Raw genomic sequence first — 14,216 nt, forward strand, 5'->3', positions numbered from 1 at the left:
GTTGCAAAATCTATTTTGAGGAACCAAAAGCAAACTTCAAGTAAAGAGTTATTCTCCAGGGCACCTGAAGATTAAGTGTCTGAAGACACCCTCCTGAATTCTGGTTGAAACAAGTGCATCCTACAGATCAGTAGTCTCTGGACAAAGAAAGCAGTGATATCAAAATAGAAGATTCAGAGCAGATGCTTGAAGTTGCAGGTGCTGATTTGCAGTCTAGCTGCTTCTCACATGGGCAACTTCATTTCACACAATCAAGATGAGAAGCAAAAAGGATTTACATATTTATCATGGTTACTGATAACATAAAATATTATTATAATAACTCTTCATAACTAAAATTTAATTCAGTGAGTATTTATTGCTCTTCTACCAAGTGCCAGACATTTTGTTAAGCTCTGGGTTTATAAATAATGAATAAAAGCATTATCTAGGGGTAGGGCAGGGGTAGAAAGGAAGGTGACAATAACTGACATTTAGTTTTTTAGTAACTGAAATGTTTTAGGTAGATGTGAAGCAGCTTGCATCTATTTCATTTAATATTCAGAGCAGGATTTTGAAGCTTATATTACAGATCCCCAATTCAAGATGGGAAAATCGAGACTCAGAGAGTTTAGTAACTACCACCAAGGGAAGTGGTAAGGCTGAGCCCTGTACCTGGTATGCCTGGCTCCAAAGACCATCATCTTTTAGTTAGATTTTCCCCCATTTCTGACTGTAATGTAAATCAAGTTATTTAAACTGCTCACAAAATTGTAAAAGAAGTTGAGGAAAATGGTGAGTTTTTTTCTAAGGGATATCAGTAAAGATTTGACATAGGTGATAACTTTGGGCTTTGGAGGTTGATTAACATTTTGACAGGCAGGAGACTCCTAGGTGTAGGAAGTGTAAAGGAATGAAGCCTGTGGAGAATGACAAAGCTTGCAAGAGAAAATTTTTAAATTGTGACTTTTCTTATGAGAATTAGGTATAAGGGATTGGGGAGGGGGTGGGATCCAAGGCAGATTAAAAAAAAAAAAAAGCTTTATGAGGTGTACTTTGGGTATCAGATAATTCACTGATTTCAGGGATACAATTTAATAATTTTTTTTTTTAGTAATTTTACCAAGTGGTGGTGCCACCATCATCATAAGTCAGTTTTAGAATATTTTCATTCCCCTCAACAAAGATCCTTCATGCCCATTTATAGTATATCCCCATTCCTTCTCCCTGCCTTAGGAAACCATGGCTCTACTTTCTGTCTATAAATTTGCATTTTCTGACATTTTGTATAAATGGAATCATAGATATATTATCTTTTTTGTCTGGTTTCTTTCACTTAGAACAACGTTTTCAAAATACATGTGGTGGCGAGTGTCAGCACTTCATTTTTTATTTTTGACTAACATTCCATTAAATGGTTATGCTATGCTTGTTTACTCATTCATCAATTGAATGCTTGGGTGGTTCCACTTCTTTGGCTATTAGGAATAATGCTATTATGAACATTTATGTGGATGTATGTTTTCATAGCTCTCAGGTAGATAAGTGGAAGTAGAATTGCTGGGCTGTTAGATAGTTTTATATTTAACCCTTTGAGAAAATGACAAGCTGTTTTCCAAAGTGGCTGCATCATTTTACATTCCTGCCAGCAGTGTATGAGTGTTCCTATTTCTCTACATCTTAATAGCACTTGTTATTTCCTGACTTACAGATCACAGTCTTTCTAGTCCATGTGAAATGGTACCTTGTGGTTTTAATTTGCATTTTCTTAATGACTAATGCCCAGGATATAAAATCTAAAGACCCTGTCTGGATGATACATTTAACTAAGATGCAGAACATAATAAGTGGAATTTGTAGGAAGAATAATAAAGTTGTGAGCTGTTCACATGATACTGAATTGCAGATATTCAGAAGGCAGAGAAAAACTCAGGTCTGGAACTCAGAAGAGAATTGAAGGCAAGACATGTATATTTGGGCTCAGTTACATAGAAGAGGCAATTGAAGTCAAGAAACTAGATGAGTTAATTGACAGAGAAAATGTAGGAATATCTATTTTAAAGAAATGGATAAAGGGAGGTATGACTTTAGGAGACATAAGAGAAACAAGTGCCATGGATGCCACTGGAAGACAATTTTTAAATTTTACTAATGTTCATATTTTATTGTACTTCCTTGCAGTGTTTTTCTTCACACATAAATTAATAAACTTAGTAACATGGACATATCATACATATTTAATAATATTTTATTTCCACTCAACCTTGAGTCATGAACATTTTCATGTCCCTAGTCTTATTTTTTAATGGCTAATTTAAAGTAATTATAAATAGATACCGTAATTAATTTATTCTCTTATTTTGGACCTTATTAAAGAATACTGAAGTAAACCTTTTAGTGCAAAATATTTGTGTGGTTATCCAATGATTTTTCCCAGTATAAATTCTTAGAAATTGGAATTTCTTGTTAAAAGGATATAAAAAACATTAAGACTCTTTATATACATTGCCAAAGTTCTTTCCAGAAGTACCTTTCTCTCTCTAGCAGTGTATGAAAATAATGAGCCAAATGTATCAAACATGAAAAGAGTTATTTCATACATATAAGGAAAATGTTTAACATTGTTATTCTTTTAGGAGATCTGTTTGCAAGATTGCCATGAGCCCCTATCGATGACACTAACTGGAGAATTTTGTTTTTAATTTTTAAAATTATTTAAGGTGTACTACATGGTAATTGGATAGATACATATAAAAATCAACATCTCTGTCAGTACACACACACAGACATATATATATACATATAGTGAAAAGATTACTATAGTCAGATTTTGAAGGAGCAATGGAAGACCAACAATAGCAAATACCTCACGACAGCACTGGAACTGTAAATATTATTGACTTTGGTGACTACGTATCTGTTGGTAGTATTTGAGAGTAATTTTTCCTTGAGAGAGGTTATGCATGCATGCTAAGTCGCTTCAGTCGTGTCTGACTCTTTGCGACTCTATGGACTATAGCCCGCCAGGCTCCTCTGTCCATAAGATTTTTCAGGCAAGAATACTGGAGTGGGTTGCCATGCTCTCCTCCAGGGGATCTTCCCCACCCAGGGATTGAACCCGTGTCTCTTACGTCACCTGCATTGGCAGGTGGGTTCTTTACTACTAGAGCTACCTGGGTGACAGATATCAAATTGTAGTTCTCTTGTCAAATTTTATCAAATTTTATTTTCCGTTGTCCATTTATTTTGCTTTCTTCAAATGCCTTGTGGTTTTGAAAATGTTTTATTATACTATAGGGAAAAATGTCTTTAAAAATCAATTAAATTTTCTATTTTTTTTTCAGGAATGTTAATTTTTTATTACCACTCTTTTTTCCTTCACTTCTTCTTTATTCATATTCCCTCATTTATTTCCTTGGGTTAGAGTTCTCAGATAAATAGCTTCGTAAATGATGCTACAGAGGCAAATTAGGAGTAGGTTGTAACTTGTATAAATAAAGAATAAACCTTTGGGATTCCGTGTGTGGACTTCCATAAATGTCAAACCTAATTTTTGTTTTTAGATGTGATGGGAATAGCATTTAATGTCACTGTTTGAGTCATTGAATGGATGTCTGTTGAGCTCATTAATGTTCCTCATTGAGAGAACCCTTTATGGACATCCACTCCATAAGTTTATTACCATTCGTGGGAAAATACTTGACCCAAATACTCTTTGCTTCTCTGTGACATGGATCATAATTCTATCACAGTGAGCTGTTTCCTTTCTCAACCACAGAGATATACAATCCAGGCATTCTGAATACTCAGAGTAACATAAACTCTGTTACTTCCTGTATAAACTGAAACTTGAGCATGAATCATTTCCATTCCTTTCCCCTCCTTTTTGACTCTCAGTTTGAGAAATATCTCCTCCAACCCCACATTTAACAGGTGTGTATGGGTGTGCTCGGTCATATGTGACTCTTTACGACCCCGTGGACTGTAGCCTGCCAGGCTCCTCTGTCCATGGGATTCTCCAGGCAAGAGTACTGAACTGGGTTGCCATTTCCTTCTCCAGGGATCTTCTGGATACAGGGGTCGAACCCACATCCCTTGCATTGGCAGGCAGATTCTTTACTGCTGAGTCACCAGGGAAGCCCGATCAATTTCCTTTACTTCTTAGAAAGAGGACCACAAAGTTCCCCAAACATTTCTTTACAGTTATTCCAGCTGACTTTTGGAATGTTTCTGGTAAGACAGTGAAGATCTAAAGATCTGATAGTTTTGGGGGAAGAGCTTCATGATAAAGGTTTATCCCTGCAAGTATAATTTCTAGTAATATTCTGACCATTTCACTGAAGAAATACCATTCCAAGACGTAAATGTTTATTGAGTATTCATAAGAATTTCATCATATATTTCAAAGCCCTATGACTTAAAAAAATGCTCTGGAAATGTTTGGTGAGAGATATTTTTCTGAATGTTTCTTTGTGGAATACATTCTGACATTAAATGAGTCGTCTAATGTAACTCTAGAGAGAATTTAACTGATGCTTGTAGTATGGATTAGCTGAAGTTACATGAAGTCTATTACAGATATAGATTTTGCTTTAGACAAAATTAAGAAGAGATTAAAAGCAGTAAGAGTCTTACAAATTCCTCCAGTACCTAAATGAAATTAGCAGAAGACTACCTCAAAATAAGAAATAAGAAAATTCAACTGAAGTGAGATATCTCTGACAGAATATTTTTAGAATCACAGATATAGTAATTAAAATAATTCTTAGTTTAGAATATTTTAAAATGTGATCATTAGAAGACAGAACATAGATATGGAGTTATTACTGTTTGGGTCAGACAGAATTGAATTATGCTATTCCTGTTTTAATACCCTGAAATGATATTTGAACAGATAGCTAATTTAGGTGTTGTAAAAGTGAAGATAAAATTCATAACTATGTAATAGACATATATAAACACTATAAAGTTACTCCGTATCTATCTTGCTTACTGCACAGTTATGTAAAAAATAAATCTCTAAATACAGTTTGAGAACTATATACTATGAAAACTTATTTAGCATAATAAAATTTTGAAGATCAGAATTTGTAAAACAAGCAAAAATGATATTATTGTAATAATGAACATCTATGATTGTATTTGAGAATAATTTCTGTGCTCAATGAAATACACCTCAAGCATATTATAACCATCTTTTCCTATTTAAAACATGAATTGCAATCAATATACCAAAAGTAGGTTAAAAAATAATTTTTCCTTAAAAAATGATGTTATTATTACTAAAACAGACGTACATTTTTAGGTTAATTTTTCATTTGTAGGACTAAATTTTGCAGTGATATTTAACCAAGGTCTTTTTTGACAGTGTGATTCATTTTCACCATGGTTGAGCAATCTTTCCCTCCAAAGTACAATTTAATGTTTCTTTTTTTAAAAGTAAGTTTTCAACCCATGACTGTAGCACCATTACACTTCACTTAACCAGTAGGCCCATATGATGTGTTATGGTTTTGTTGAGTGAAAACTGAAGACTTGGGCACCCTTCCTCTTACGATGAAAGCAGAAATTCTTTTCTGCATTTTTCTTTTTCATCTCTAACTGCAACATGACAGCATAAAATATTTGATTGACTTGTTCACTCATCTATATCATTAAATCTAGCTCTTGGTTTGCATTACCTATTGCTGCCCCTTTCTTCACTTCTGCAGCCACTAATCAAAGGTATTACTGGAGGTATATCTTCACCTTCAGAAACTTGCCCTCTTCTGTTCTAGGCCACATACGATCATTAGCACAAGGTTCTTTACACATTGTCATAATGCTTAGCACAATGTTCTTTACATGTTTTTCTCTTCTTTTTAAGAACAGTAACTAACTTTCTCTTTCCTATTCTATTAAGTATAAACCATTTATCCTAAGAGTTCATAACTCTCCCTTCATCTGACCCTTTTCTTTAGCAATCCCATTTCTTCTTCCTCTTTGGCACAGTTACTCTGCTATTTCCAAGCCATTGGGTTGTTCTCAGCACACAGATTGGTTTCTAACTGCTTCCTTATTTGTGCAGATGTCATGCCCTGAATCTTGTGAGCCCACTGCTTTCTGAGACACTCCATTCTATCTTGTGATAAGTCAGTTAGAGGGTTTTCTTTTTATTGACCTAAACCACCTACCACATATTATGTATGATTTTTACTTTTATCTTTATGTGTCAGTCTAATTGTGTCTTTTCTCAGTCTAATCGTGTCTTTTCTCAGTTGTTGTTGCTCTGTGTTATGTCTATAGTGGTGCTTTTTATGAGCTCTCTGCATCAGGCACCCCAATGCTTCCATACCCTGATCTACCTCCCCACCACCCCAGAATCATAGCACTTGAGCTCTAACTGTGCATTGGACATCTTTAATATGTGTTTGATGACTAAGCTACCCACTAAATATGGAAGAAATATCTTCTAAAAATAGAGATAATTCCACATTTAGAAGGTAGCTTAGTGATAAGATATACTTAGCTACACTTCTCAAAGGATGACAAAATCTCTGTCTTGGAAATGGTTCTGTGAATTAAGTAAAATGCCCCATCATGTGCATACTCACATCCCCCCAGTCTCACACAGCAAAATGCCTGAACGATACCAATTGTTTAAGAAAAACCATTTTGTATGTTTACTTCTAATTGATTAACTGAGACAGTATTACATATTGTATATCCACATAGATTCAGAATGGCTTGGCTTTCTAAATATATGGTTCACTGTTTATTCTAAAGCATTGAACAATTGGCATATTCAGTTCTACATGTGCAATTTCAAGCAGTGCAGGAAGAATATCGGTATTTTTGCCTACATTTAAATGTTAATATGAGAAAATATCGTGGCATTGTTAATACCCAGAAAAGGACAATTATGTCTTTCAAATAGCTGATGAAGCCTGACCTTTTATTTGTATCTCTAAATTGCTGACATCTCCAAAGGTTCTTGCATTTTAAACTTTTTCAAAAATTGTGTTTCCATAACAATTTTAATTGAGTCTTCTGTGATGCTATTTTAATTATTGTAATCAACCACAGCAATAATTAGACTTCAGTCAGAACCTTTAGTGCACTAATATGAGAGTAGACACTTACAAAAATGTCGTGTCAGTCTGGATTTCTCCTCCTGACCTCTCTCTGCTGCACCCGTGACGCTATAACCAAGGGTCATAGTTGAATGAGAGCAGAGGTTGATTTCCACTTATCCTACATAATGTGGAAATTTTTGTCCAGGGGCAGCTAGTTAGGGCCATCATCAATAGATGTGTGGTATAAAGATAAACATATAGTGATAGGTTTTCATTGAGGCCGTGACCAGTAAGCACACTGGTTTACTTGGCGAATGGCTCCTGAAGGTCGAGAGTGCCCCTCAGAGTCGATGTAAGAGACTGAAGTTGTAGGCGCGGTGATGGAGGCAGCGCGGGTGACTAAGCGGCACAGGTGATGTGCGTAGCCCAGGTGTGGAGGAAGCCTCATTTACAGACCTTAGTGCTCTGTTGTGCTTCTTCACAGGTCCTGAATTACCAGCAGTGAGTTATTCTTTTTAGGTTTTTATTATTACTAGATTTCTTTAAAACTCACTTTTATGTCTCCTCATTAATCATCTGTGAAATGTTGGAAGGCAAAATGCGTGAGGCTCAGAGCTAATTATGCATTCTATTATGCCTTTAGATATCTGGATGAAAGTCATGTTCCAACACACAATCCCTTCCCTAAAACTCATTTCCACAAGTGATGATTTAATGATCAATTTACTTTAAAGGTTTGCCTTTGGGGACAATGATTATCCTGGTTTGCTCTTTTGAAAGAATAGACTTTTCTTTCAGGGAATATGTAAATATTTAGGAAAAAAAATTTCATTGTGGACTTTGAAATGCTTTCAACACAAAATGTGTTGAAACCTATGCTTCGACTATCCCTGGGGGGAAAGGACACCTTTGTATCTATGCAGAGAATGAGGGGCATGGTGCCCAGAATTCTCAAATTCCTTTGATTAAATATGGTAACCAACTACTTGTGGACGTGGGGAGGATGAGGGCAAATTGCAGCTTTGTTTTTCAACTCCAAAGTTAGTACTTGTGAACAATAAAAGAATGATAAAATGACAAAATACCTAAATATGATGATTACTGATGTTTTCCCTGACCATTTTTGTTCTACCATTAACAGCCAAGCATGTTACGTATAACTAGTGAGGAATGCAAACATTAGTCTCATATATTTGTCTTTCAATTTGATCTCTTGGTATCCTTCTTACTTTGCAGTTTTGAAAAACATCAGTTTTCAGTAATAAAATCCATGACTTCTAGGCATAGGTTATACATTAGATTACAATAAAGAAATATTTTCCCATATTTTCTAACAGCAGAGTGCAGTATTTTGCAAGAAAAGGTGTCTTTGTGATTTAGAGTGTATTCATTTCTGTTAGACTGTGCTTTTTCTGAGCCCTTATAGTTCAATTAAAAGGTGTGCAAAAACACTTGTGCTATAAACTCTACATGAATTTTTCCTACAAATTAAGTCAAGTGCAATGTCAGTTGAGTTTTGGATTTAGTGAGAACAAAAGCAAGGTGGATTTCCGGTGGGGAGGGACTGTCTCCTTCTAGATGTCTGTGTCCACCCCAGAGCCACATTTGCGGCAGAAGATTTCCTTGTTGTGAGTCAGGAAGCCTTCCCCCACCAAGGAGACCGAGCACTTCCCACAGTTAAAGCATTCACTGTGCCACTGGCGGTCTTGAAAGCAGATAAACTTGGCACCTCTGAGACCTGTAAAGCAATTGGAGAAAAAGAGTAATCTATTCTTTCAACAAAAAGGTGGAGCATTCTATCAGGTACACTTCTGGGAGCTGGAGATAAAACAGTGAGTAAGACTGCATCAAGAAAGTAACCAAGAAATGATGCCACCTGCAATGGCCTGTATCTATTCAGGAATGACACCCACAGGTTCTTCCTTTGAGATCCAGCCAGATACCCAGTCAATTTTGTCCCATAATCTGCATAAGAATGTTGAACTTGGGTATACAAAGCACATATTTTTGGAGACAGTTCCCAATTGCCTAAGACATAAGGCTTCCCTTGTGGATCAGAATCTGCCTGTAATGCAGGAGGCCTGGGTTCGATCCCTGGGTTGGGAAGATCCCCTGGAGAAGGGAAAGGCTACCCACTCCAGTATTCTGGTCTGGAGAATTCCATTGACTGTATTAGTCCAGGGGGTCGCAAAGTTGTACATGGCTGAGCAATTTTCACAAGACATAAGGAAATTCAGGGTAGTGCAGTGAGAAGAAGGAATAAGTTTTGAAGTCAGAACTTCAAAGTTCCACATCTTATCTAAGTAAGTTACTTACTTAGTTACTTGCTTATCTAAGTAAGAATATTTTTTCCTTCCTCGTGACACTGTTTACTTTGAAGCAAAGTTAAGGTAAAATAAATGAATACTTCCCAGCCTGGTATCTGATATTTTAATGACTTTTAGTTCTTTTCTCTCTTTTCCCATGTTTAATTTTATTCAAGATAAAGTCCCACAGTCATACTGTGGCTTGAGACACAATTTCCAAAAGGCTCCAATAGAGAATTCCATCCAAACTGTCCTTAGCTAGCCTCATATGATAACCCTGTTACCTTGCCCAGAGTTGACTACAATGTAGGCTTGCAGCAAAGATGTGTGAATCTGATTCCTGTGGCCACTGAAGCCATGTTACCCAATGAAATCAGCTCCCCCATTTCAACTTGGGCCTTACTTGAGCCATAGGGTTTCCATTAATAAGAAAGGTATGAGAATTTGAGTCTTTGATGAGACTCTGTCTCTATACTCCAAATATGAATCCAGGGTACAGTTCAAGGAACTGATTTTGAGGAGTTGTTAAAAAGGAGAAAAGTCTAAGGTCTGGTAAGGGTTGGGATGCCCTAGACTTGAATCTTCACTTGCCAGCTTTTCTCCAAGTGATCTTAGTGCTATGAAATTCTTGTGGTTTGCTTATCACACTATTTTAGTGAGGCTAAAATAGTTCATGTGCTGATGCACATATAATTTCCAAATATTTCATTTGGGATGGTAAATCAAAAAAGGTGAATAAATATTTTATTTCAGGTAAATTCTCCTTAGATATGATAATGAGCTTTTGTTTCCTTCCTGGAAATGTTTTTTGATGCCTTCACATATAATTTACTAGTTCAGGGATACATTTACATCAAATTCTTGTACTTTTCTTGATTAAATTTATAGCTTATTTATGGTGCCATCACTACCTTCTAATGAGAGTAAATCAATAATGTACCAATTAATCCCCTTAAATGTTATTCAAGACATTAATAAGCTGATTGCAAGAATAATGTTCCATATATACATAAACCACTTCTGTTCATGAATTTAATTATTACACATCTAGCATTTTGATGCATATGAAATTTTCTTGATTTTGTTATTAAGCTTTGTACAGGTGGCAAATGTAAAAATAATTCTTCTAGAATTTTACAAAGAAGAATAAAAAGGAAACATCTGGTAGCAGGGATATAAGAAAGTCTTGACTTAACATGTGAGATGGTTATAAACTGTTTTGATTTTGGATGTGTTTACTCCTTCAGATCATAAGGGTCATTTTCAATAAGAAAGTCAACCAGGAAACAGGACTCTGACACCTGTTTTATCTGGCTTCATTTATTCCTAAAATTCAGTAAACTAAAAGCTGGCCTTTGTTGAGCTCTTAAAGATGAACCAGTCACTATTCCAAGCCCTTTACTTCATACAGCTCACACCTCACTCCATGGGGTAGTTATTACCATCAACCCGACTTTGCAGATAGTAATTGTCAAACAGAGAGGTTAGCCTCTTGGCCAAATCACCCGGCTGCTAAGTGGCAGGTCTGGAATTCAATCCTAGGCCATCTGTTTCAGAGTCTGTGCTTCCAACTTCACCAAATTAAGTCTGAATTTTCTTTCTTAAAGAACATAACCAGAAATATTAGCATCCCTGTCTGAAGAAGTCAACGTTTGAAACTCACTTTACTGAAAATAAACAGAAGTAGAAAACAGCAAAGATGTGATCTTATTTAATTCCTCATTTTGCAAAGAAGACAAATGAGGACCTTGGAGGTGAGTTGCATACCTATAGTCACACAGTAATAAGGGGCAGAGACAAGGCCATGGTCTTTTACTCCCTAGATTAGTGCTCTTCCCACTAGGTCAAGCGGCTTCATTTATCTCCTTAGAAAGGCAAATCCTATCTTAGAGGAGGAGAAAAAACTTATAGTTACATCTTGAGTTTGTTCCTTATGCTGCTGCTAAGTCACTTCAGTTGTGTTGGACTCTGTGCGACCCCATAGACGGCAGCCCACCAGGCTCCCCGTCCCTGGGATTCTCCAGGCAAGAACACTGGAGTGGGTTGCCATTTCCTTCTCCAATGCATGAAAGTGAAAAGTGAAAGTGAAGTCACTCAGTTGTGTCCAACTCGTAGCGACCCCATGGATTGCAGCCTACCAGGCTCCTCCGTCCATGGGATTTTCTAGGCAAGAGTACTGGAGTGGGGTGCCATTGCCTTCTCCGTTGTTCCTTATAGATCTAGCTAATTTAAAATGATGTTTTAAAAACAATTCTAACATAGTTTCTGGGGATGACATATCGTTTGCCTGAATGTACAACTTTCAGAAGATAAATGTTTGGTATTAATAGTATAGTTCCCTGTGGTACATTAGTTCAAATAGCTCAACTTTAAAGAAGCACAACTACAGAGAATATATATATATATTTAAAAGTGTTAGTTGCTCAGTTCATGTCTGACTCTATGACCCTATGGACTCTAGCCTGCCAGACTCCTCTGTCCTTGAGATTCTCTAGATGGGAATACTGGAGTGGGTTGCCATGCCCTTCTGAAGGGGATCTTCCTGACCCAGGGCTCGACCCCAGGTCTCTCACATCGCAGGCAGGTTGTTTACCGTTTGAGTTACCTGGGAAGCCCATATATATTTAAAAATCAGATCAAAACATACTAAAGTGAGTTGGAAGTTTTTGCAGGCATTTAGTTTCTGGTGTGTCTCAATCACAGAGCCAAAAGAAGATTAAGATAATGATCAACAGACTGATTATTCTAAATATATATCCTGCATTTGGATTACTTTTGGGACACATCTTTGGTTCCTGATCATCCCTATGTTTCATGTGGAAAATGTGGTTTTTCTGTCTGATTTTAAAAAGCTGGGTTCAGTAATTGACCTGCAGCAGTCCATCAGAAAAATCACTTAGACACATGCATTTGCGGTGATGGATCAGAATGGAAACTCATCAAGTTCAAAGCTTGTATAGGCTCTTTAAGATCCATACTAGCCATTTGAGTCCCTGGAAGTTTTCAAACATTTTTAAGTTGTTAAAATTTCTCATTTCTTCATGGAAATCCACCTCCAACCACCCCCCCCCCACCCCCCTCTTTTCTGGCCAATTCAAGAAAAGTGCAGAATAAATTGTCTGAGTCCATCAAGCTGTGATTGCATATTCTACTAAGTTTTTTGAGCTCCAGTTACTGTTACATTTTTGGAAGTTTCATTTCTAACTAGAACCAGTAGAGAGGGTGGCTTATTCCCTTGGCTGCAAGAGTTGCCAGATATGCAAAAGCCGGAGAGGAGAGTTATTAACAGCCCAAGCCTTGGAGCCCTATGGTCTAAAATCACCAGTGTATGTCCCTGAAAGGGCTGCAGAGGTGACATAGCTGAATGATTGTGGGAGGAACAAAGGGGGCATGCCCTACACAGTGGGCCAGTTACTCAGCTCCCCGTGACAGTGACCTGACCAGGAGTGTGAGGGCTGTATGCTTACCTCGGGCAGGCTCTTCATTTACTTTTTGGCTGAAGAGATGGATTTTACATTAGTTTCCAAGCTTATGCAGGCCAAACAAAACATGCTTGCTGGCCAGATGTAGCCCATAGGCCAGTGTGAGATTCTAAAAAATATGGTGCCTTGTATGGAGAAACAAGACCATGCTCTGTTTATCTAGGAAACTTCCTCCCTTGCAAAAAAGTGAAACCTATCAAGCTGGGCTTGCAGCAAAACTCTTTACTTGAAGATAAATAAATATTCAATTTTACTTGTGATATATCTGAAGATAGAGGAGGAGAAAAGGTATAAAATAATCTGTAATAATCCTATGTTACATAAACTGAACCAGAAGTGAAATATGATCTAAGAGTACTAGGAATGGAGAGCAGAAATACAGTTCTGCCATGTTATTTGGTGACCATACCTAAAAGAATAGCTACTGAAATGGAATATTACTCAGCCATAAAAGCGAACTTATTTGAGTCGGTTCTAATGAGGTGGATGAACCTAGAGCCTGTTATACAGAGTGAAGTAAGTCAGAAAGAAACAAATATCATATATTAATGCATGTATATGGAATCTAGAAAGATGGTACTGATGAAATTATTTTCAGGGCAGCAACGAAGGCACAGACACAGAGAACAGACATATGGATTCAGGAGCCGGGGAAGGAGGGAGACAAGGGACCTATGAAGAGAGTGACATGGAAATATACATTACCATATACAAAATAGATGGCCAATGGGAATTTGCTGCATGACTCAGGGAACTCAGATCAGGGCTGTAAAACAACCTAGAGGGATGGGATGGGGGTGGAGGTGGGAGGGAGCTTCAGGAGGGAGGGGACATAGGTATTCCTATGTCTGATTCATGTTGATGTTTAGCAGAAACCAACACAATACTGTAAAGCAATTATCCTTCAATTGAAAATAAATTTTTAAAAAGGAGAGAAAAAAAGAGCTATTGGGTCTCTCAGGGGTGAGAGTGTCAGTTCTCTTATGACAGGATTAGCATTTTAGAAGTAAGTCTGGGGAAAATACAATGTGCTTTTTACCTTGAAAACTCATTTAGCACAGATAGATTTACCATTTATGTTATTTTCAAATCATATCACACATATTTTGTTCAACAGAATGCTATCTTGTTTCATCTATTCATAATTAGATAATTCTGTAAGTGAACAGAATGAAAAGAGAATAATACATTTGTTAGAATCATCTTAAATTGAGGTTTAATTAATTCCTCACCTACGCTATCATAATTATTATAACTTCTGATTTTTGCACGGTACTTGCATTTAATTAAAATTTTTTCTATTTTAAGGCTCCTTTACGCTTGTCTAGAATTGAGCAGCATTTTGATTTATAAGTATCCCTTTCTCCCACTCAGTTTCTTAAAGTTCTACCTCA

At 36.7% G+C, this 14,216-nt stretch overlaps 1 protein-coding gene across 1 annotated transcript in view; it reads right to left on the reverse strand.

The window, feature by feature from the left end:
* Positions 1-2,156: 2,156 nt before the first annotated feature.
* FHL5 (four and a half LIM domains 5) overlaps positions 2,157-14,216 on the reverse strand; it is a 58,675-nt gene continuing 46,615 nt past the window's right edge. The window contains exon 6 of the mRNA XM_070376578.1: positions 2,157-8,772. Coding sequence (XP_070232679.1) covers positions 8,609-8,772 — 164 coding nt within the window. The 3' untranslated portion in view covers positions 2,157-8,608. The remainder of the gene's footprint in view (positions 8,773-14,216) is intronic.

Source organism: Bos mutus, chromosome 9, assembly GCF_027580195.1.
Source record: "Bos mutus isolate GX-2022 chromosome 9, NWIPB_WYAK_1.1, whole genome shotgun sequence".
Taxonomy (NCBI): Eukaryota; Metazoa; Chordata; class Mammalia; order Artiodactyla; family Bovidae; genus Bos; species Bos mutus.